The following is a 26,163-nucleotide window of genomic DNA, read 5'->3' on the forward strand; positions in this document are numbered from 1 at the left end:
AGGGACAAAAATATATTTTGTTATAACTTAGATGATGTATTTAACTTTGTTAAAATACTCATAATTAAATGTTATAACAATCGTATACAAAAATTAAATTGTATGATGATTGATTTTTAAAAATTGTTGTTTGCAATAAATTATTTGTGATACAAAAATAAATTGCAATCACAATATAAATATAAGGAAACATAATTTTATTGATAAAATGATGCGGGTACAATTTTGTTTGTTCCCTTGATTCTTCTCTCTAGATCGTTCTCCGTGATTCGAGGGTTTAACCAGCATATTTCTAGAACGTATGAGGATACGAACTTCCTTAGAATGTATTTGATCTCCATGAAAAGGAAGAACATCCGTTGATCACATCGGTGTATTTGAGAAAGACAATATTTGATGTCTTTGATCTATTTGTGAATATTCCATGAATTTTTATGAAATTTCGAGATGTATATTTGATGTCTTTGTGCATATTTCGAGAGTTTATGGAACTGCTGAGATCGTCCTTTTGAAGGACTTATGTAGCCTTATTTATAGGCATGAATTAGGGTTTGGGTGGAGTAGCCACCAAGTAACCCTAATAAACTCCTAATATTTCAAGAGTTGTCTTGAATTTATGAGTTATCTTAATCTGTTAAAATTTTAATGTCTACAAATGCCCCTTACTTCAAGGTATGTCGAGGTGTAGGCTTGCCGAAACTTGAAGACGAGACTTGAAGTACCCGACCATTACAACAGATAATCTTGAAACTTGTAGTTTTCGATTTGCAGGAGGAAGAGATGAAGGGCAGAACTGGTCCCACTGGGCTCTAAGAAACCTCGATGGACTCTACTTGTTGTATCTTAAATTTAGGATCAAACCCAAATTTCATCTAGATTTGATCCGATAAAATTTTGATGTCTACAAATTTGTTTGCAACAAATTATTTGTGATACAAAAATAAATTGCAACCACAATATAAATATGAAGAAACATAATTTTATTGATAAAATGATGCGGGTACAATTCTGTTTGTTCCCTTGATTCTTCTCTCTAGATTGTTCTCCGTGATTCGAGGGCTTAACCAGCATATTTCTCAAACGTAGGATGATGCGAACTTCCTTAGGAAGTATTTGACTCCCTGAAAAGGAAGAACATTCGTTGATCACTTCGGTGAATTTAAGAAAGACAATATTTGAGGTCTTTGTTCTCTTTGTTAATATTCACTGAATTTTTATGGAATTTCGAGATTCTTTCAAAGGAAATATGTGGTCCCCTTTTATAGGTGTAGCTAGGGTTTTGGGTAGAGTACCCTCTAAGCTAGGGTTTCAGGTAGAGTAGCCTCCAAGATAGTGTTTCAGATAGAGTGGCCTCCAAGAAACCTCGATAGACTCTACTTGTAGTATCTTATATTTAGGATCAAACCCAAATTTCATATGGATTTGATCCAATAAAATTTTGATGTCTACAAATGCCCCTTAATTCAAGGTTTGTCGGGGCATAAATTTACAAGATCGTCGTAGACGAAGTTTGAAGTACCAGCAAAGAAGACACAACATTTGTTTTTACCATGAGAGAAGAGATGAAAGGCAGATTTGGTCTTACTAGGCGTGCCAATTTGTTTGCAACAAATTATTTGTGATATTAAAATAAATTGCAACCACAATATAAACATGAAGAAACATAATTTTATTGATAAGATAATGCGGTTATAATTTTGTTTGTTCCCTTGATTCTTCCCTCCGATTTGTTCTACGTGATTCGAGGGCCCTAGCGGTGTATTTCTCGAACGTAGGACTTTGAGCAAGACATATTGACATGTCTTTGATCTCTTAATGAATATTCCAAGAGTTTTATGGAATTTCGGAGATCTCATATTTGATCTCTTTGAGCATATTTCGAGAGTTTATGGAATTGCTGAGATGATCTCCATTTGCGAGATATTCTTTAAGGAAATATGTAACCCTTTTCATAGGAGTGACCTACGGTTGATGTAAAGTAGCCTCCAAGTCAGGGTTTTGGTAGAGTAGCCTCCAAGTCAGGGTTTTGGTAGAGTAGCCTCCAAGCAACCCTAATAGACTCCTAGAATTTCAAGAGCCGTCTTGTAGTATCTTAAATTTAAAATTTAGGTTGATCCGTTAAAATTTCGATGTCTACAATTGTATTAGATGATAATTGATATTTTCGCTTGGAATTTAGTGTATTAAGAGTTATAGATGTTGACTTACATCAAAATCGGGTGAGATATTATTTTTTCAAGCAACCAAATCATTTTATAGAAAAAGAAATATAGCTTCATTTAGTAAACCTTTTACTATGACTACTTTGAAAAGTTTAACGCTAGAAACTCTTTATATAACAGCTATATCAAATGTATAATAAAGCATTTGTAAAGAACTTTGTGAATAGTTTGGTTCAGTGCTTTCTTCAAATGTTAGAAGTTTTACTTAGATAATGTGGCTTGCACATGTTTGTATTTTTAATCTAGCTAAAGTGCGATGACAGACAGTATGGTCTGCATTATACAATGATAAACAATATATGTTCGAGTAAATGTCATCGTAATAAATTAAAAACATATTCTTTTTTCATAACCTTGCTCTAATAAATAATACTATATACAACATTTATAAGGTTTTTCCTTGTTTATTTGTATTTAAAAGACAAATAACGAATAATTTCAGTTAAAAGATATTCTTATAATTTTATATCAAAATCTTAATATTAGCATCTTATGCAGGATATGAGACTATATACTCGGGTTTAACACAAATTGGATTTTGGATTAGAAATAGTGTAACACAAATTATAGTTGATTAATATGCCATGTTCTCATGTCTAAACTATGAGATTTTGAAATCCCTCTGTGTATTATCTGGGATCACAAAATCACTGTTTGTTACAATCTTTTTAAATACTCATTAATTTGTCGTAAGGCAGCGCCTCTGAACATTTTGTAAGGTTTTATGTATTTAAAGTGCGATAACGAATATTAATGGCATGCCAAGGGTAGCTACGAGCAAGTACAATACCACTTGAGTGTAAAAGATATATTTAGAGTTATTTATAATTTAAGACGGATGATATTTTAATTTAGTATGTACATTAACACTCCAAGTCGTGGAAGAATCGTCGTATATCCCGGAAGATAGTTTGTGACGAGCTATACTTGGTGTTCAGGTATCTACTTCAACAGAAACTTATCTAAAAGTACCTATAGGTGGCAGGGGTCGAGTTATTAATGTGAGGTGGACCCAAAAAGGGGTGATTCTATTTATAATCCTAAAATGATTTATGTATATATTTCACCGAAATGTGAAATCAAAGTAGGCGATGAAGTAACTAGAAGACACGGAAATAAAGGTATCATTTCGAAAAATTTGCCTAGACGGGCAGAATGGATGAGCAAAAGGTGTCATGCCATGGAGTGGGGAACAACCCTCATTTCATGTGAGACAACTAAATGCACCTCGAGGTGCTGCCAAGGAAGTGAGGGATCTTTTCGAGCACAAGATAGATAATTGAGATTCCGAATGTCTTTAACGCTAAATAAATATTCAACTACTGCAACTAGAATTGTCACGATTCCTCTAACTATGATGGTTTTTCACTTTTTCGATTTTGATGAGCTTTAGCAAATTACAAATTGGAAACTACGTGAGAGGCTAAAGATTTAAACAAGCGGACACAATACCTAACTTCAAAAAGAATTATATTGTGAATTGTATATTAAATTAAAGCCCCTCAGAAAAACCATGTCAAGATCAGTTCGATTAGAACCAGAATCATGTTGAACCTAAAACACAACCAGATAAAACTGCTTTTTATTAATAGGGGAGTAAATAGTGCTCGAGAAAAACTATACATCACTCGTAGTTCCTTTACGGGCTGAGCTAAAAAGATAAGCGAAACATGCACTTTGTTATAGGTGTATCCGACATGACCTGTCTTGATGATATCAAACAACAATGTTCCAAAACAAGCTAAGATGATAGCACATCAAGTTCAAAAATAGTGAAATACCAGTAATCTAAATTTGAAAAACGACCAAAAGTCTATTCTATGAAAACGATCCAAAAAATAAGGGGCAAAGATCCAAATGGAACTTGCTCACAGATGATACTAATATTACATCATAAACTGGTTAACATGCCACCTACCTAATCAGCTAGATCCTCCTCCTTGATTTTCCTCTCGTCTGAGATCTGGAAGCCCTCAATTTTGCGTGAAACCTCCTCTGCAGAAACCTTCACTTTTCCGTTTGTTGTCATATCAACATCATCATTTGTCAGAGGCCCTGTTTGCCATATTCTGATTGTTCCATCTTCAGATCCTGAAGCATATGATTCTCCACTAGGAGCAAATCGGACACAGTGCACAGGACCATGATGCCCCTTGTTGCATGCTGCAATCAACCAAGGGTCAGTTAGTAACTATTGCTCTCTCCGTCCCATTTTATACTAGGCATGGAGTTTAAAAAGAAAAAGACTTATGAAAAACTTCAAAACTTCTCAAACTTGTGGTCTAAAACGAAACCATAAATATTCCGAATCCAATTCCGGGCATACGCCTATGTCCAACATCACCATCCGGACCTAACGGAACAATCAAAACTACGATCCGAGATAAATACACGCAAATCATAGTACATAATATGAAACTTGGTCAAATCATAGTACATACACGCAAAAGTCAAACTTGGTCAACTCTTCCAACTTAAAGCTTCTAAAATGAGAACCATTCTTCCAAATCAATCACGAATCGCTCGAAAATCGAAAGCGACCATACACGCAAATCATAGTACATAATATGAAACTACTCAAGACCTCAAACCACCGCATGGAACGTTAAAAGTTCAAAGCGACTGGTCGGGTCGTTATATGAGGGCATTGGGATTCTGTGAAATCTTCATAGACATGGTATGAAGATTATTGTCCAATAACTGGTATTCTATATTTATTAATGGACAAGATAAAAGTTTCCTCAAATTATCAAGAGGGGTCAAACAAGGTGATCCATTGTCACCTACTCTTTTCATTATAGCTGCGGAAAATTTATCAAGGGGTTTGAATGCATTACACAATCACAATGAGCATAAAGGTTATGGGATACCAAAATTGAGCACAAAGATTAACCATTTGGCATATATTGATCACACCAATATTTTCACTTCAGCTGATTCACTGCAATTGATTATTAAAGTACTATCTGATTATGAGCAGGCCTCTGGGCAGAAGGTTAGTAAGGAAAATTTTTTACATGAAAAAGTGGCTAGTCTGTGGTCTCAACAGGTTGAGGAAGTAACTGGTTTCTCATTTGGAACCTTCCCTTTTACTTATCTTGGGTGTCCAATTACATGTGGCAGAAGGAAGAAATTAATTGGGAAAGTGAACAACAAATTAAGTTCTTGGAAAGGCAAACCATTATCAGTTGGTGGGAAAGCAATGTTGATCAAACAAGTTTTATAAAGCATGCCCTATCCAATTACTATCAGCAATAGACCCTCCTAAGTACATTTTATCAATGATATTCACAAGATTTTTGCAAAGTTCTTTTGGCGTAACAAGGAAGAAGGTAGACGTAGGCATTAGGATACATGGCAGTCTCTCTGTCTACCTACAAATGAAGTAGGGCTGGGCTTTAGATCATTATTTGATGTGTCAACTGCATCGTTCTCTAAATTATGGTGGAGTTTTGAACCACAAAATTGTGGACAAATTTTATGTGGAACAAGTACTACAAGAAAGATGCTCCTACACTAGTACAGTGGAAGGGAGGTTCACAATGTGTGGAAGAAGATTCTTTCAGCTAGAGATCTTATAGAACAAGAAATATGGTGGGAAGTGAAATGCGGTTTCTCAAAAATGTGGTTTCTCAACCTATTGGTGTGATAACTGGACACAATTGGGAGCACTATATCATGTGGTCCTTGCTGAGTATATTATTGAAGAAGAGCAGATTTGACAGAAAATGGGGACTGGACAGGAAATTAAACATCTGGTATCTGAGGAGATTGCTGAGCATATCTTGAATGATGTTAAGCTGATTTATGAACAAGATCATTTTGACAAAGCAAGGTGGAAGCTAACAGCAAATAGACAGTTTACTGTGAAGAGTGCTTGGCAGTATATTAGACACAGGGAAGAGGTACAATTTATTATGAAACAATGTGGTTGAAAGGACTTTACTTTTTAAATTTCATTCTTTATGTGGATATTGTGAAAGGCCAAATTACCAACAGATGATATTCTAATGAGGATGCAGTTTGCTAACCCTTCAAGATGCAGCTGCTGTATTTCACCTCAACAAGAAACTTTAGCACATCCTTCTTAACAAGTGCAGTTGCTATTAGAATTTGGAATTATTCTGTGGACTGCTGGTTTGTCTTTTCCTCCCATCCAGTTAAAAGCTGCTATCATGGGGTGGTGGAATGCAAAGGCAGTTGTTAAATTGAAGCCATTGTACCAGGCAGTTCCATCAATCATGTTAAGGCAATTGTGGACAAGGAGAAATACTTCAAGGCATGGGGAAAGGGTCACTTTTACTAGAATGGTTTAAGCAAAATCAATAACTTACTATATCAGTTGGCAAAGTACAGGTATCCTTGACTCCAATCTATCCCCAGATCATGGCCTGATATGAATGCTTTCTTTGAAGCTTACAAACCAGCGCTAAGCACTAAGGGGTTGTTTGGTTGGTGGGATAAGGGATAATAATCTCGGGATTAGGTACGGGATTATTTTATTCCACATTTGGTTGAATTTTCGAATCCGCAGCAATCCCGGATTAATTTATACCACAATTGCAGTATTATTCTATCCCACATTGAGGGTGGAGTAATAATCCCGAGATTACTTAATCCCGGGATAAAACAATATAATGATAAAGATGACCCTTTCCAAGGCTCTTCCCCCCAAAATCCTTTAAAGAGTCCAAGGCTAAAATTGGAAATAAAAATTTATCCCAACTTATCTAGTATACACCAAACACATGTTTTATATTATACCCCGTATATCCCATCTTTAGTCCAATGAACCAAATATCTACCAATAAAAATATATCCACTAAATAATCTCGTCACTATTTAATCCCCCTACTATCCCGTTAGTTCCACAACCAAACAACCCCTAAGATTGTCTACTGGTCACCTCCTCCTCCTGAGAGCTATAAATGTAATTCAGATGGTACCAGTAGAGGCAATCCTGGTAGGAGTGCTATAGGATTCTGTGTCAGAAACTCCCATGGTGATTTAATATTTGCCAAGGCTGTGGATTTCCAAGAAACGATGTTAGCAGAAGCTTTAGCAGTCAAGGAAGGTTTACAATTCTGTGTGGTGCATCGGTTTGACACCTCTCATTATAGAGACTGACTCTCTGGTACTTAAGAAGGTTCTGGATGGTATATGAGAGGTTCCATGGAGTATAACTACAATTGTATCAGCTATCCAGAAGCTCAAAAGGGGCCAACATGTGCAGATACATCATACAATTAGAGAAGGCAACACACATCTGATTTTATCACTGACCTTGCCTTCGATCATGTAGGTGATATAGTGTTCCAGAATTTTGGTGAATTACCAGTACAAGGGAAGAAAATCCTTAATCTGGATAAGTCACTTTGTCCAAACCTGAGATCAGAACAATGAAACGAAATATGCTTATGGTCGGACATGATGATTGGAAGCAAACGAGTTTATTCAAACATGCTGAATCTGCCTAATGGATTCTATGTCGGATATGTGAAGAACAATATGCAAGAAGGGAGGAGTCCAGTAAATGGTCAAAATGTACATCATCTGGCAGTCACAGGATTAGGTGGATGGGGATACTTCCTAGAAGAAAGCAGCTGGCTAGAGTAGGCGTACTGCTGCTGCCACTATACAGGTTTTTGCAGGGTATATTTATGCAATTTTCACATGATGCATGATACGTACAGACTACCCTACCTGCATTAGGTAGGGGTAAGGTCTCCGTACAGACTACCCTCTCCAGACCCCGCATGTTGGGATCAAACTGGGTTTGTTGTTGTTGTTGTTGTTGTTGTTGTTGTTTGTCACATGATGCATGATACAACCATTTCGTGCTTTAGGGAATCAGTTCGAGGAGGATACAATGACCACAGGATGATAAGGAGATATGGCAGCATGATGGAGTACATTGAGCCAGTTTCTAGCTATGAAAATTTTCAATTTTTAGCATGCTTTACTAGCTCATTGCATAAAACCAAGTTAAGAGTTTCATATTGACTCTATTGGTTATAGCTTTTCTTATTGTTGCTAGTTCTAATTTTGAACATTATGTACTGAATGTTTTTTAATTTGGGTTATGAATAAAAACAACCATTAGGCACGCTGCCTAGTCGTATATTAGCCCCCCCAAAAAAAAACAAGTTTAACTGAACTTGACTGACCCAAAGTTTAATAAAATCCTTAACATCATATTAACATAACTATTTTTTCTTCTTTTTTTTTTTTTTTTTTTTTTTTGTAGATGCAGAGAGTTTGGAACACATACCAAGCTCTTCACCAGTGTGGAAATCAAAAACACGAATCCACATGTCTTCTCCTCCAGCAACAAATTTGAGCCCATATTTTGGTTCCAAGGAAGCTGATTCTACAGTGCATGGCATGTTGTAGCTCTTCACCAATCCAAAGCTTCAAAAAGATAATGATAAGCAACATTACTAAAGGCAATAGACCTATTAAATCCCTTTTCATAGGAAAATTTTGGTAGTGAACTTACTGATTTGCATCCCAAAACTTGACACTGAATCCGTCACAAGTTGTAATGTAACGACCATCTTGACTCACTTCAGCACTAGTCACAGGGGACTTTGTCTCAAGCGTACGAACTATATCCCCAGTTCTCACATCCCACAGTCTGCATATACAAGAATTTTAATTGGCGTAACACAATGGATGCCTAGAGACCCTGTTATGATCTCTCAATATCAAATGATTAAATATACAAGAGCAAGAGTAAAGGTGGCTATACTGACTTTTTGTGGAAGCAATTAGGATTTCTCACTGTACAAAGGGGTAAACTCTTCAAAGGGGAAAAGGAACTCAATAAACAATACTCATACATCAATGCGAGAATACCCACAAGCTGCTTCAGACTGACATCAATAGATGAGCATTATACACACACCAGCATGAAATACTCTGTCAACAATTATTTTAAATTGCAGAACATATTCCCAATACTCAGCAACTAGATGACCGTTGTTGTAAAGGTTTCACTTTCTCCTTTCACCTATTTTTTATTCTTTTTGTGACTATGCAAGGGTGGTGTATCCACCTAGATCAAGCAAGGCAGCATATTTGCAGCCAAAAAACCTATCATTTGAGAACTTACAATAAAGGAACACACGATCACATAAAAAAAAGGTTTCTGTGCTAATAAAGGTTTCTATCAAAACCCTTCCACAAGAATATGCTACTCTCAAGCAAGAGCACGGCAATGTGTAAAATTCTGAAACGCCTTCCCTCAACCAAAAAAGAAGAAGGAGAAGAAAGAGCAAGGAAGGTAGGAGGTATCTCTGGGAAAAGCTTCTTAGTAAAGAATGCAAACCTAATTCAAATACTGGGTATTTTTCAATAAAGAATGCCAGCCTAAACGCAAAGGTAGTCATCCTATAGAAACTTCGAAGAGATCATAAGACTAGAATTTTGGCATATTTCTGTTGAACTGAAAAACCATACCTAACACCTCCACTGTCAGTACAGGAACTTAAAATTGTTTGATCACTGTGAAGCCATGTAACAGCTCTGACTGATCCAGGAGTCTTAGCCACTTCTCGAGGAGCTGCATCAGGGCGATTCATATCATATACGCGCAAAACTTTCTCCACTCCACCAGTAAGTAGAAAATTAGTATCCTGTTCCAGAAAAATAAAAGCAATAGAAGTGGAAAGTTGAGAAATATTAAAGAAATGATGCTTTATAGCACAAACGTAGCATGGAGCTTGGTCTATATACCTCGGAAAAAGCACAGGCTCGAACAATGTGCTTATGCGCAAAAGAATGCAGTTCATCCCCAGTTAACGCATCCCAAATTTTTCTGTGGTAAAATTACATTACAAAAGTCATATTTTTCAACAGAGGCACTACTAAACTTGTTAATTCCTCCATCTTTTCCTTATGAAAGGAGCAATAGGGTGAAAAACAGTACAGAAAACCTATTACGAAGCCTAAAGCTGTACATGGAAGTGCAGGGCATAGGACTCATCTTATCAGAATCAGTCCTAGACTTATTAGATTAATTTTCTCAGACCAAACATTGGGTTAACAAGTCATACTGGGCTAAAACACCAACAGTAAGTGCATAAATACAAAAAGCAAGATCATTTCAACCTTTTCTTTTTCTTTTCTTTTTGCCGTAAGTTGAGATGGTTGCAACTATTTTTTTTTTTATGAAGTAATAATAGATTTCATTGCTGGCATCACGAAGATGCATAATAATACAAAAGTTATGGAAGCAAAAAAGACACTGTTAGCTCAATTACAAAAAGACTATTCTAGTACCAGGGAGCTAACGAAGTTCAAAAAGTTGTCAGGAGAATCTAAGGGGGAAAGGTAATGCCAACTATAAAGATACAAAAGACAACTACCCTTGAGGGAATGATTTGGAGTTGATAAACCTTCAAAACATCTGTTGTTCCTTTCTGACCATATACACCAAAAAATATTCTCAGGATTTCACACATTTATGAATACTGAAATGCTATCCATATAGAAAATATAGGCTTAAATATATACAAAAATGACATCAGAACAACTTCTAAAGAAAAGAGATGCAGAAAATTCAAGTCATGACTTCCATAACAACCATCAACAACAGAAGGATTATCAGCTCCTCACTCACAACCCCCCCCCCCTCCCAATGATAGTTACAAAAACATCTTGGGAGGGCAATACACGGGTTCATGATAATTAAAGTGAGATAGAAAGTGCCACAGAGATTTACATACGCAGAGAAGTCAGCAGAGCCAGATGCAGCACGCAATGCATTTGTGTCCAAGCAGCAACTCCATACTGCTCCTTTATGTCCTTCAAATGTTCCAATCCAATCTCCAGTCTCACCATTTCTAAGCATTGGGCTGGAATCTGACGTACATAAATGAAATACTCTACTGTAACATTCAAAGCTATGGAAATATAGCTAACCTTAAGCTAGTGTCCAAAATCATTGTCAAACTTTGTCAGTTATAACATTACATGAGGTTCCATATTAACTTGTTTTTTTATTATGATAAGGTAAGGTGTTTTAACAATAGAAAATGTACCAACAAGGTACCAAGAAGTTTACAAAGGGGACTTGATGATACACAAAGACAGTCTATCAAGTCCACAAAATCAAAAATAATGATCACTTTGTTTCTCTGTTGTGTCTGTCGCTGTGTCTTTCTGTTCAACAACAACAACAAAAAACCTAGTGTAGTTTTGTGTCTTTCTTTTCACCGTTGAGCTGTCCTACATCGGTGGGATTTGAGGTCCTTGGTCTCCTTATATGGTCTTGGACAATCCTCACCTAATAAGCTAGCTTTTGGGGTTGAGTTAGGCCTAAGGTCCATTTATCATAGTATTAGAGTCAGGCTCATCCCAATAATTAACGACGTTGGGCCCCCATTTATGTTGTCCACTCTCCAGTTTGTAGGCCTGGGCGTGAGGGGGGTATTGAGTTGTCTCACATCGGTGGGATTTAAGGTCCTTGATCTCCTTATATGGTCTTGAGCAATCCTCACTTCATAAGCAAGCTTTTGGGGTTGAGTTAGGCCTGAGGTCCATTTATCATTCACTTTGTTAATTTACTAATTGAAACTTAAATTATTTCTTTTTCTTTTTGTTTCAATTCTTAGTTTTATTGAATTTATTTATTTATTTATTTATCTTCTTCTCCTGTTTCTCTTCATGTACTCTAACTGTTATTTTAATAGATGCTCTGCTGTTTTTTTTTCACTTTGTTTAAGTTAAAATTGAATTTTTATATTATTCTATTTTTTCTTTTTTTTCAGTTTGTTAATTTAACTAAATTCTATTTGTCTTCTTCTCTCTTTTTTTTTTCATGTGCTCTAAGATTTATTTTGGTATTTCTAAAATTTCACTTTGCTTCACGCTTTAACCGAATCAAGCCCTTGTCACTTTTCTACGCTTCACGCTCTCAAAAACATTGTCCATGAGGATATTTAATTTGGACACAAAACACCTTCTCTACCATACTTAACTTGTATAACATTTTTCCAGATAGCTTCTCTATTATCATTCCATCTCCACAACTATTTGCATGAGAGACTCTTATTATGCACTTTTAGATCTCTAACCCCTAATCCCTTCCTTCCCCTTCTTATTTACATCTTGTAATTTTTTCCCAATTTACCAAATGAATCTTCCTGTTCTCAGCATTTCCTTCACAAATAAAATCCCTCCTCAATTTGTTAATCTTTTTTTCCACTTCTGATGGAATAGGAACCAAAGACATTAAATAAGTTGGAATCCCATCCAATGCACTGTAAACCAAAATTAAACTTCCTCCAATTGATAGGTATAGCTTCTTCTGTGCTGATAATTTCCGTTCACGCTTATTAACAACTCCTAGCCACATACTAACATCACATCTTTTGGCTCCCAAAGGCCATCCCAGATAAGTAGCAAGGAACTTTCCAATACTACAACCCAATATATCAGCAACCTCTTCTATACACTCATCAGCACTAACAAAGAACACACTACTCTTAGATGTATCTTTAAACCAGAAATTTCCCCAAAAGCAAGCAAAATTATGCTCACATATATGAATTGCCATTTATCAGCTTCATAGAGCACCAGAGTGTCATCCGCATATTATATATGACCGACCTCCAAAACGTTTCTTCCATTATCTTCAATCCCAAAACCCTTTATACATCCACTATTAGAAGCTTTCTTTAGCATTTTGCTTAAGACTTCCATTACTAGAACAAAACAAACAAACAAAAAGAGACAATGAATCTCCCTGTCTAAGTCCCCTTTGGGACTTAAAAAACCTTCTGGACTCCCATTTATTAAGACTGAAATCTTACGGTAGAAATGCAAGTTCTAATCCATTAGATGCATTTTTCACCAAACTTCATTTGCCTCATAATGTCAAGAAGAAAAGACCAATTAACATGGTCACAAGAATCTCTAGCTCCAACTTATATATCACCCGTTTCTTCTTCATTTCTAACTAATATAATCAAGGCATTCATTTGCCACCCGTTAAGCATCTCCAATTTGTCTTCCTATTATGAAGGCATTTCGATTGCCTGACGCCAATTTATTCATAACCCCTTTTTAATATTTCAGTTAAAGTTTTAGCTATGATCTTATATACATTCCCCAATTCACCAATAGACTGATGGGCCTATAATCTTTTATGTTCAGAGCTCCTCTCTTTTTGGGGATGAGAGCTATAAATGTAGCATTGAAGCTCCTCTTAATTGATGACCCTTTTCAATGAAAATAATCTACTTGTTGTCAGAATATCATTTTTCACAATCATCCAACATTTCTAAAAAGTCATATTGAATCCCACATGTTGAAGCCACATATATTAAAATTTGAAATACCCTTTCCCTTAAAGAACCAATTCTTCTTTGGCAACTCTAACACAGTGTTGTGAAGAGCGTGAAGCGAGGAAAAGCGACAACCCCCTTTACGCTTAAAGAGAGAAGCGAGAAGCGAAGCGCTCGCATTTTTGAAGTGAAGCGGAATTTAAACAAAAATATTAAAATAAATATTGCATAGACAACACATGTAACTGTAAGCAAATGTTCAATACTTCAATGTAAAAAGTAAAGAGTAGCATCAATTAAAGCACAAAATGAGCATCCTATTCTTCTACTAGATTGTCAAATTCTTGTATTCTACTATTATTATTATATTGCTCGTCATCTTCTTCAACTTCTTCTTCATCAACTAGGGACAAGGTAGCTGCTTCTTTTCCTTTCCTCTGTGAGCTTGAAGTTGAGGTACTCCCCCTCAAACCAAAAATCCTCTCCCCAATTTCACGCGTCTCCGCAACATCACCCCAAGTGAAATCAAAAGTTTCCTCAAATACATCTTCATCTACATGATCTTCCGAGACTCCAGTTAGCCTTTCATTAGCATCATCGATGTTGTCCAAACTAATTGGATCAATTACATTGTGAGCGTTGTAACGACGCCTCAATGTTCTATTGTACTTATGAAAACTAGATCATTGAGACACTTCAAGGTTAGTTTGTTCCTCTTTTTGGTATGAATCTGCAAATAATAAATAATTAGTAAGATTAGGACAATTGAGATATAATTTAATAATCTCAATATACTACTAAATCTTTCTTCTTAGTTCTTACATGTTCAAACACGCTCCAATTCCTTTCACACCCGGCTGAGCTACACGTTAGACTTAAAACCTTGATGGCAAACTTTTGTAATTCTGGAGTGGAATGGCCATATTGCTTCCACCAAAACAATTATTCAAAACATAATATTTATAAAGAAATAACTTATTAACTATAAAGCAACATATAAGCACTCGCTCACCTGGTGACTTCATCTTTCTTTGTCTAATAGCCATGTTTTTTCTAAAAAGTTGCTCAACATTCCTATGAGTACTAAATTGCTCTGTTATTTTATCTTGCATGGACTCTTCAGGTATCAACTTCTCAATACATTTAATGTATCCATTCCACAATTCTTCATCTCCTATAATCCATTCTTCATTGCCATAAAACAGTTCCGGGTTCAAAACAAGTCCAGCTGCATGCAAAGGGTGATGAATCTGACTGCTCCACCTTTTATCTATGATCTCAAAGACTCTTTTATATTTTCTTGGATCAATAAAAGAGTCTCGAATAGCCTTCTTTGCCCTATCCATTGCTTCGTAAAAGTAGCCCATTGGCGGTCTTTGCTCCCCATCTACCAAACAAAGCACTTTAACTAAAAGACCACCAATCTTCAATGCATGAACCACATTATTCCAGAATGAAGTAGAAAGCATAATATCTGCAGATTCTCTCCCTCGAGCTTCCCTTCCATAGGCACTGTTAGTATACTTATCTGAAACAAACAACTTCTTCAAATTGTTTTTTTGCTCATACATCCTATGCAAAGTCAAGAAAGCAGTAGCAAATCTTGTCTTTGCAGATTTCACCAAGCTTCTTTGTTTAGTGAATCTCTTTATCATATTCAATAAAAAAGGCCTTTGAACAATATAGTAATGCACTCTAATTGCCTGATTAAAGACTGAACTGAAGGGTTTTTCCCTAAAAATGTCACCGAAGATCAAACTAATGCAATGTGTTGCACACGGAGTCCAATAAATATGCGGGTACTCTACAGACATCAAATCACCAGCTTTAACATTTTCACCACCGGTGTCCGTGATAACTTGAACAACATTTTCTGCTCCAATAGAGTTTATTGTACTCTTGAACAAAGAGTACATTTTGGTTGAATCAGTAGAAGAGTGGCTTGCATCAATGGACTCAAGAAACAAGCTTCCCTTAGGAGAATTCACCAAGATATTGATGATTATTTTTCCATTTCTTACCGTCCACTTATCCATCATAATGGAACAACCAAACTTGTTCCATTCTACTTTGTGCTCCTCCACGATTTTGTTAGTCTTTTCCACTTCTTTTTTTAGATATGGACCTCTAACTTCGATAAGTTAGAGGCTTCATTCCTGGACCATATTGGCCTACGGCCTCAATAAAAGCAAAAAAAGTGTCAGTATAATTAACATAATTAAAAAGAAAACCTGCATCATACATCCACCGCGCAAACATTGCAACTGCACTATCCCTCAAAATCGCTTTGGCATCAATTTGAGGATTACCACTTTTCCCTCCCATATCTCCTGATTTTTGCGAAAAATAACAATCTATAGGACTTGTGAGAATGCACGGGAGAAAATATGATATATTGATATATTGTGTGTGATGCAATACAAGAGGTGCTATTTATAGCTACTCTATACAAAGGGGATATTACTCTTATTCCAATGTGGGACAATTACATAGCTATCTCTAACACTCCCCCTCAAGCCGGAGCATATAAATCATATGTATCGAGCTTGTTACATATATAATCAATGCGAGGACTAGTGAGGGACTTGGTGAAAATATCTGCAAATTGATCATTCGATCTCACAAACTTCGTAGTAATATCTCCTGAGAGTATCTTTTCTCTGACGAAGTGACAATCAATCTCAATGTGTTTAGTTCTCTCATGAAACACCGGATTTGATGCAATATGAAGTGCAGCTTGATTATCGCACACAAGTTCCATCCGATTGATTTCACCAAATTTCAACTCCTTGAGCAATTGTTTGGTCCAGACTAGTTCACATGTTGCCATAGCCATTGCTCGATATTCTGCTTCTGCACTAGACCGAGCAACTACATTCTGTTTCTTACTTTTCCAGGACACCAAATTTCCTCCTACTAAAACACAATATCCAGGCGTAGAACGTCTGTCAGAAGGTGATCCTGCCCAATCAGCATCCGAGTACCCAACGATCTGCTCATGACCTCGATCCTCAAACAGTAATCCTTTACCTGGAGCCGATTTTATATACCGGATAATGCGGGCAACTGCATCCCAATGACTATCACAGGGAAAATTCATAAACTGACTTACAACACTCACAGGATAAGAAATGTCGGGTCTAGTCACTGTGAGATAATTTAATTTACCAACCAGCCGCCTATAGCTTGCAGGATCGCTAAGCGGCTCCCCCTGTCCAGGCAGAAGTTTAGAATTCGGATCCATCGGCGTGTCAACAGGTCTGCAACCTGTCATTCCTGTTTCCTCAAGAATGTCTAACACATATTTCCTTTGAGAAATAACAATACCTGAGCTAGATTGAGCAACCTCAATACCTAGAAAGTACTTCAATCTGCCTAGATCCTTAGTTTGAAAGTGCTGGAAGAGATGCTGCTTCAGATTAGTAATACTATCCTGATCATTGCCCGTAATAACAATATCATCAACATAGACTACCAGATAAATACATAGACTTGAAGCAGAGTGGCAATAAAACACAGAGTGATCAGCTTCACTACGAGTCATGCCAAACTCCTGGATAACCGTGCTGAACTTACCAAACCAGGCTCGAGGAGACTGCTTTAGACCATAAAGTGACCGACACAAGCGACATACAAGGCCACGAGACTCCCCCTGAGCAATAAAACCAGGTGGTTGCTCCATATAAACCTCATTCTCAAGATCACAATGAAGAAAGGCATTTTTAATGTCCAACTGATAGAGGGGCCAATGACGAACTGCAGCTATGGATAGAAAAAGGCGAATTGATGCCACTTTAGCCACTAGAGAGAAGGTATCACTGTAATCTAGCCCAAATATTTGAGTGTATCCTTTGGCAACAAGACGTGCCTTAAGTCGATCAATCTGGCCATCAGGACCAACTTTGACTGCATAAACTCAACGACAACCAACGGTAGATTTACCTGAAGGAAGAGGAACAAGCTCCCATGTACCACTTGTATGTAAAGCAGACATCTCGTCACTCATAGTCTGTCGCCATCCTGGATGAGACAATGCTTCACCTGTAGACTTAGGGATGGAAACCGAGGACAATGAAGATATAAAAGCATAATGGGGAGATGACAGACGATGATAACTCAAACCAACATAATGAGGATTAGGGTTTAGTGTGATCCGTATACCTTTTCGAAGTGCAATCGGTGTACTAGGAGCAGGATCCGCAGTAGGAGCCGTGTCAGGTGCAGGACGAGAACCAGATGGGCCTGATGTAGGGCGCGAACGACGATGATAAGTCAAGAGTGGTGTTCCTGTGGCTGGGGAACTAGGAGGGATAACACTGGACTCCTCAAAAGTTGGTATGGGTGAAACCTCTGTGGTTGAAGGTGGAGGAGGATTACTAAACTCCTCAAAAGTCGGTATAGGTAAGACCTCAGATACGTCATGGTGGTCAGCAGAAGTGACATCAGTTGTGAAGAAAGGTTTAGACTCGAAAAATGTGACGTCAGCTGACATAAGGTACCTATGAAGATTAGGTGAATAACAACGATATCCCTTCTGAACACGAGAATAACCAAGGAAGACACACTTGAGAGCACGAGGAGCTAACTTATCTTTCCCCGGGGCTAAGTTATGAACAAAACATGTGCTCCCAAAAACCCGAGGTGGAAGAGGGTATAAGGCTGACTGGGGAAACAATATTGAATGTGGAATCTGACCCTTGATGGGAGATGAAGGCATCCTATTAATCAAATAACAAGCTGTGAGAATTGCATCGCCCCAAAAACGCAGCGGAACACGAGACTCAATTAGAAGTATGCGAGCAGTCTCAATAAGGTGCCTATTCTTTCTTTCTGCAACCCCATTTTGCTGAGGGGTATAAGGACAAGATGTCTGATGAATAATTCCATGAGAAGACATAAACTGCTGAAACTGAGAAGATACATGCTCTAAGGCATTATCACTGCGAAAAATGCGGATAGAGACACCAAACTGGTTTTTGATTTCAGCACAAAAACTCTGGAATATAGAGAATAACTCAGAACGATCTTTTATTAAGAAAAGCCAAGTACATCTTGAGTAATCATCAATAAAGCTAACAAAATAACGAAATCCCAAGGTTGAACTGACTCTACTAGGACCCCATATATCAGAATGAACCAAGGAGAAAACAGACTCTACATGACTCTCAACACTACGCGTAAAGGAAGCTCGGGTATGTTTCCCAAGCTGACACGACTCACAATCTAATCTAGACAAACTGGATAAACTAGGCACCATCTTTTGAAGTTTGGATAAACTCGGATGTCCTAAACGTCTGTGGATTAGATCTGGAGGATCTGTAACTAGACATGTTGTGGAAGGACTAAGCGAGTTAAGGTAGTAAAGACCTTCTGATTCACGACCTGTACCAATTGTCCGTCCCGTACTGCGGTCCTGCATAATAAAAGAATCATCAATAAAATATATACCACAATTGAGGGCACGAGTCAAACGACTAATAGATGCAAGACTAAAAGGACAACTAGGAACATAAAGAACGGAATCTAGGGTGATAGAAGACAATGGGTTGGCTTGTCCAACTTCTTGTGCCTTAGTTTGACATCCATTGGCTAAAGTAACAGTAGGAAGAGACTGTGAATATACAATATTCGACAAAAGTGATTTATTACCAGAGATATGATCAGAAGCGCCTGAGTCCATGACCCATGGTCCAAGAGTACTAGACTGGGAAACACAAGCAAAAGAATTACCAGCAATAGGAGTGTCAGTCTGGGCAACTGAGGCTACTTGTGGAGATGTTTGCTTACTTGCTCGATACTGAAGGAGCTCATTATATTCTTCTTTAGATAAAGAAAAGCCCTGGTTACCTGTAGTCTCGCTCTGAGCAACGTAGGCATTTTTGGGTGGACGGCCATTTAAGGAATAACACATTTCGCGAGTGTGTCCAAGTTTGTGACAATAAGAACACTTGGGTCTAGATCTCCCAAAACGACCGCCTCCTCGTCTATTCTCCATAGCTTGAGATGCCCGAACATCCACTGTCTGGGATGCAAGAACAGAGGAATCAAGTATCTGGGATGAAATCACTGGGTGACTTGGTGCTGCAGCAAGGCGAAGTAATCGAGAGAATAATTCATCAACTGTAGGGACAGTCGGACTCGCCAAAATCTGGTCTCGTACTGAATCAAGATCATGAGGAAGTCCAGCGAGTGTAAGAACTAGAAACATTTTCTGTCGCTACTCTTGTTGTTTTGACACACTAGCAGAAACTGGCATCAATGTCTCAAATTCCTCCATGACTGCCTGTACCTGACCCAAGTAAGTAGACATCTAATTCTTGCTTCTTTAAGTTTGTCATCCGTGATATCACATCATAGAAGCGAGATATATCATTAGTGTATAACGTACGAGCCTTTGCCCAAACCAAATAACATGTCTGGAATGGCCGAAACAAAGGCATCAACTTAGAATCAATAGAACGCCGCAAGATGCTACATAATTGAGCATTAATTTTTGCCCAAAGCGCTATCGCCTTTTCATCTCCTTCGCTAGACTGTTTAATCAGATGATCTTGCACACCTTGACCTTTACACCACAACTCGACAGATGAAGCCCCCGCTAAGTAGTTTGAACCTCCCATTAAAGGTTCCGAGGTAATCATAACATTAGAGTTTCCAGAACTCATGCTTTTAGACCCAAAAACATCAATTCCCAAAGACATCTTGTAAATTATTACCAAATAAGAGAAATAATCAACTGTAATCCACTGAAAATAGAGTAAGGAACACTGAACCAGAATAGTAAACTACTGTAGCAGTTGGAAAGTTACTGTTGCAGCCGGAAAATATTCAAAGTGGTCGGAATGAAATAAAAACAGTAGGGGTAGGATCGGAATTACCAGAAGACCCAACTGTTCTGAAGGAACTTTTTTCAAAAAATGGCCGGAAGTCAACCTTTTGAAATCATTATTCACGCCGGAAAAATAAAAAAAGTGGTCGGAATTTGGTGTAACCTGGATGGGTAGGCTCGGAATTGCAAGGGAAACAATCTGTCCAGAAGAGTCGTCGCCAAAAAATGGCCGGAAGGTGGCCCACGCAACGTTGGAACTTCGCCGGAAAATTTTATTTGGACAACTACAGTACCGCCGGAGATTTTCACTGGGATTTGATCGCCGGACAGTGACTACTCTTGTGGTAGTGTTGGATTTTGTGCACAACACTGACCGAGACAAAGCAGACGCAAAACAACTTTGAAAGTCGCCGGAAAAAAAGGGTTCCGGTGACTGATTTTACTTCCCGGAATTGCTGGAATTTATGCACAGCGATAAATCTCTCACGATAGCTCTGATATCATGTGAGAAGGCACGGGAGAAAATATGATATATTGATATATTGTGTGTGATGCAATACAAGAGGTGCTATTTATAGCTACTCTATACAAAGGGGATACTACTCCTATTCCAATGTGGGACAATTACATAGCTATCTCTAACAAGTCTTACCAGTAGATCCACAACTTGAAGACATTGTTTGTATCCTTCCCCGCTTTTGTGATTTTAATGGATGCGACAAACCATCATCACCTTCTTCTATTTCATCATCGCCATCATCAAGATTATGTAGTTCTTGTTCATGATGCATTTGAGTCTTTAACTCTCTTTTTTTTGAAGGTATGCTTTCAATTCTTCCTTCACATGCGGCGGAACTTTAGGACAAGATGCGACATTTGGATTACCACCGATTAGATGCGCTTTTTGACGATAGATTTTCCAATTTGAAATCTTGTCACAAAAAAGACATCCAATTGCCATCTTGTTGGTCTCGCTAACTCTTGCAAAGTAAACTCAAGCCGGGTCTTTCATATCTTCTTTTGGTGCCATTAAAGAACAACTACATAACACGTAAGAAAGGCAAAAAGAACTAAGAATAAAGGATATGAAAAAAAATGCAATAAGTATACGAAGAAGGGCAGTATAACTGAAACGAAAAAATGGGCAGCATTTCAATCTTTTTATCACTGAAACAGTGCAACAAAATGAAGAAGCAGAAGAAGAATGAGAAAGAAGAACTGAAGGGGAAAAAAATTTCACTAAGAAGTAGGAGGAGGAGGAAATCACATACCTGGGACCAAACTTGATGATCTTGAAGTTGAAAAGTGTAAAGGTCGCCTTTTTCTTTCTTTGTTGCTGCTGCTTAATGGTGTTTTAAAAAAAGATAGTTTCTTAATTAAATACGTTGGTAGCCCAGTTATAAAGAGAAGCGCTCGCTTCTTACGCTTCGCATCGCTTCTCGCTTTTTCAGAGGAAGCGAGCGCTTTTGTAAATCTGCTACGCTTCAGCTAACAGAAGCGCCAGATACCTCGCCTCGCTTCACTTATCGCTGTAAGCGAGGAAGTGCTCGCTTTTTACAACCCTGCTCAAACAGCAAGTACGACAACCAAATCTTTCCTATGCTAGAGACAATTGGATCACTGAATCAGGACTCCAAATTCTTAAAGTTAAGAGGAAAAGAAATGATATTTTGCACTTCGATAACAGCTCCATGTGGGATAAGTCAACAACATGCATTCTCCTGCCTTTAACTTTAGTCTGAAGGTGCAATTTCCACCAATTATGATTGGATAAAAAGACTAAGTAGCTATGTTCCTAAAGCATATTACTCTTCACAGACTAATGATATCAAAAGTTTAGGCCCCGCTTGTTTCTATTCAGATTAAGATGTCAGAATTTGAATACATCTGAATAATAAGATGTGTATTAAGATTAAGACATTTGAACCTGAATACGCATCCAAATATTAAAGACGTTGTATTAAGTTTTGAGTACTAAATAATTAAGACTATTTATTTTCTCAACATCTGAACATATAGAACTTGTCTTTGTTTAAAATTTAACAACAAAAACAACAACAGCAGTCCAGTGTAATCCCACAAGCTTTATCTAAAAATTACTAACTAAAAATTCAATTAAAAAACTAATTAATCTAATACTATATTGACAAAATATTTTTTAAAACAACTATATGGTGGTCGGTGGTAGTGATGACTAATAGTGGTGGTTGTCGGCAGTAGCTAGTGGTGATGGTGGCTGAAAGTAAAAGTTAACGATAGTGTTGGTGGTGATTATTGTAAATGGTGGCTAGTGGTGGTGACAATTGAATCTGATGATTGGTAGTGGTGGTCGTTGTGGTTGAGGATAGTTGTGGGTGGTGGTAGTAGTTTAGTGGGCGTCGGTCATGAAGTTGATAATGGTGCGTGGCGGCAATGGTAATGGTGTTTGCAGTGAAAGTGGATGGAGTTGCAGTGAACTGCCATCTTTATAGAAATCCTTGAATCAAGAACATCTCAATGAAATTAGAACTTTGTTATAGGTCTTATTAGATCTATTTAAACCCATTGAGTAGTTGTTAACAAAACAAATGCACTTAATAATTGAGATCTGCATGATAAAAATTCAGACCTAAAAAACAAACACACTTAATCACTGAAATCCGAATGATTAAGATTTGATCATTCATTAGCAAACAAATGAGGACGTAACTTCAAGAAGAATCAAGCTTGCTCTAGCTCATGCAATTCCAGCAAAGACGACATGAAAGCTCTTGTACATTGTGGTAATTTTAGCACATAAAGCACATATCTCAATGTAAGTTATATTTTCCAGAGCTAAAAGTGATTGAGGAATTCTATTTGGTGCTTGCAACATTTGTTAAGTGTTTTATATCTTCAGGCAGCATAAATATCATTAAATTTTAAATTTAAGTATCATCAGCAGTTTTTTTCCAAAACTCCTTAGTGTCCCTTTAACCAAAAGCAATACAGGCATTTGCACAGGGCATAAATATCTCTCAACATACCATAAGTAGCAACTTATATATGTGCTCCTAATCAAATAATGTCTCATCCCAACTATGTTGCTCGGATTCTCCGAAAATGTCAGTGGGTGCGTGTCGGATCCTTCAAAAATAATGCATTTTTTGAGGATCCGACACGGGTGCAGCGCCATTTCGGAGGGTCCGCGCAACATAGCATCCCAAAGCTGGTTATGGTGGTTATGTTTGGTTATAGACACGCACTTTTTCAGACTGTTGATTGGTACTCTTTTTCTTTAAGGTCAAAAGGATTTGAGCAAATAAAGTATACTCAATCCATCCTTCCACAAGATTGAACAGAATCTAGTTTTTAACTAAAAGTTGAACTAAGTTGAACCTTTCAAATCCAAAATTCTTCTATGCTAAAACTAAAAGAGATCGATAAGACTTTTTATAGCAACTTCTAATGAAGCCATTTGCCAACCACTACCTTCGGTAACTTGGAGTTCAACTTTATCTTGAAAATGAGATCACAAATTTGGAAAATTAGTTCTTCTGTATTCCACAGGAGAATTGAGACCTACATGCTTAACCATGGTAGATTGGTGGAGTATGCGAGTTAGAATGTCTGCCACGACATTAGATGATATCAGCACTTCACCTAGATATGTACCTAACTCAATTTGCTCTCGAATTCTCTTTTTTTAGTAGATAATATGTTCCCAATTTTTTTTTAATAGATAATCTTCTATTCTGCTCCCAAATTTTGAAACATAAAAGTAAGTTTAAAACCAACCTCCTCTATTACCCTGTCATTTGTATTAAGTCTACTAAAGTTGGCTTTTAATTTGATTTCTATTAGTAAAATCACCGTAGATATTAATTGTTTTATCTCGTTCTATCCCGATCATTGTCTATTTCATGATCTTAAAACGAAGCATATTATTGCTAAAGGACATTTATCTGGTGATCTCTACATGCTTGATGAATGGGAGCATCGGTCTATTGCATGCACCAGTGTCGTGTCTTCATTTGAAGCACATTGTCGATTGGGACATCCTTCTATGCCTACGTTGAAGAAGATTTGTCCTCAGTTTCAAAATATCTCCCCATTGGATTGTGAGTCATATCGACTTGCAAAACGCTATCGCTTCTCGTTAGCTCCAAGGGGTTAATAAGCGAGCAGAGTCAGCTTTTGAACTAGTGCATTATGATGTTTGGGGACCATATCCTATTGTTTCGAAAACTGGGCGCAAGTATTTTGTCACTTTTGTAGATAATTTTTCTCGCATGACTAGTTTTACTTTATGAAGAGCTGCTCTGAAGCGTTTACTCACTTTTCTACCTTTTGTGCTAAAGTCAAAACTCAATTTAATACTTTCATACGTATGCTAAGAAGTGATAACGCTAAAGAATACATGTCAGAGTTATTTCGATTGTACATGAGATAACATGGTATCATAGCCACATCTGTGGCTTCGCCGGAGTTGAGCTCTATCTCGTTGGATCTCTATCATATCGTGAATTGGTCATCACCCGCTGGTGTGGGACAACTACCACTCTCCGATCTGCAATAACCCAGAACCTAGTGGTCGGATAAAAAGCACGTGAATTACACGCACCGAAGAAGTCATTCGGACCAGATTTCACGGGTGAGCGCGTGACGTTGCCTGTAGCCTATGTTTGAGGTTTGATTTATAGAAGGAGAAGCGCATGTCTCATCACTTCCGCAGCATGTCATAATTATCTCGGGAAGAGGCGGGAAAACATTCTTGCCAATGCCATAAATAAACTCTCCACTTCCCGAATATTCAGTTGAGAATATTCAGAAAGTGGAGGACTATCTGTATTAGTGGAAAATAAACTTGGCGCGTGAATTTATATCATGACAACAGGTGCCATGGAAGTTATTACGACAAAAAAGAATAACGTGTTCAGATGGTATAAACAACATCACGGGGTTGTTTGCGTATGCACCGTGCCTGTTAGCTTCAAGGTTAACATAAAAAATAGCTACCGCACTGATGATTAAAGTCATTAACAGCTACAAATATGGAAAGGAACAGTCAATCGTTGATTACACGCAATTTACTAATATTATCTCAACCGTTACAAATCAATCATGTAACGGGCAATTAATGCAATAAATAACAGAAACACGCAAGAGCTAAACAATGCAAATGGTCACGAGTGATAGTACTATTTAAATCCCCCTTCCATATCTTGTATCCCCGTCAAAAATTCTACTAAGTCATATTGTCAATTATAGAATTCTCTTACTATTCTCTATTAATGGAAGACTATTTCTTGCCTACTGGAGAAAGGATGCAATCATCAATAATATTTCTATTTCCTTTATTCTCTCAATTTATTTCTTTATTATTATTACTCTTATTTTGCATCAATTATATTTGGAAAAGTGAAGTAAATCGGTTGATGAAAACCCAAATTATTTAATTTAATTGCTTTGACCTCAAAAACTAATTTTTGAACTAAACAAACTGGAAATAAGGAAAGAGCAAAAAGACATACCTTTGCTGGCGCTAATGAGGAAGAACCCATCAGAGGTAACTGGGCTATAGAACAAATCAACCACTGGACGTGAATGACCATGGCAAACCAATGGCACTGCCACTTTCTTTTTATCCATTTTCACGAAACCCCAACCTAAAACCTTAACTATGTTTCTGTATTTTAGCCCACCGTCTTCAAGTTGGGCAAATCAGATATAAGCAAAAGCCTTTCTTATAAACTTTTTGTGGAGCCAAATCAATGAAAATACAAACTCTTTGTAAAGGAGTAGAAGTCTTGGGTTTAAAGTTAGAAAGCCAAAAATTAAGACTTTTATACGTATTTTTTGG

At 37.4% G+C, this 26,163-nt stretch overlaps 1 protein-coding gene across 8 annotated transcripts; it reads right to left on the minus strand.

Moving 5' to 3' along the window:
- Positions 1-3,907: 3,907 nt before the first annotated feature.
- Positions 3,908-26,163, minus strand: LOC107808014 (uncharacterized). 8 transcript variants are annotated; one of them, XR_012696683.1, is made up of 9 exons: positions 21,614-26,163; positions 20,995-21,382; positions 10,952-11,087; positions 9,960-10,041; positions 9,684-9,859; positions 8,722-8,859; positions 8,494-8,633; positions 7,506-7,607; positions 3,908-4,385 (listed from the first exon to the last, which is right to left on the minus strand). XR_012696683.1 is itself a non-coding variant. In XM_075225370.1 (8 exons), exons 2-8 carry the CDS (start codon positions 21,131-21,133, stop codon positions 4,141-4,143), a joined length of 1,056 nt encoding a protein of 351 aa, XP_075081471.1. In that variant the 5' UTR covers positions 21,134-21,382; positions 21,614-26,157; the 3' UTR covers positions 3,908-4,140. The 8 variants fall into 8 exon arrangements, 6 of the variants coding, with proteins under 6 accessions (XP_075081471.1, XP_075081475.1, XP_075081472.1 ...); XM_075225370.1 differs by lacking the exon at positions 7,506-7,607 and having other exon boundaries at positions 21,614-26,157; XM_075225374.1 differs by lacking the exon at positions 7,506-7,607 and having other exon boundaries at positions 10,948-11,087; positions 21,614-26,157.

The sequence above is a fragment of the Nicotiana tabacum genome, chromosome 11 (genome assembly GCF_000715075.1).
Source record: "Nicotiana tabacum cultivar K326 chromosome 11, ASM71507v2, whole genome shotgun sequence".
NCBI classification, from domain to species: domain Eukaryota; kingdom Viridiplantae; phylum Streptophyta; class Magnoliopsida; order Solanales; family Solanaceae; genus Nicotiana; species Nicotiana tabacum.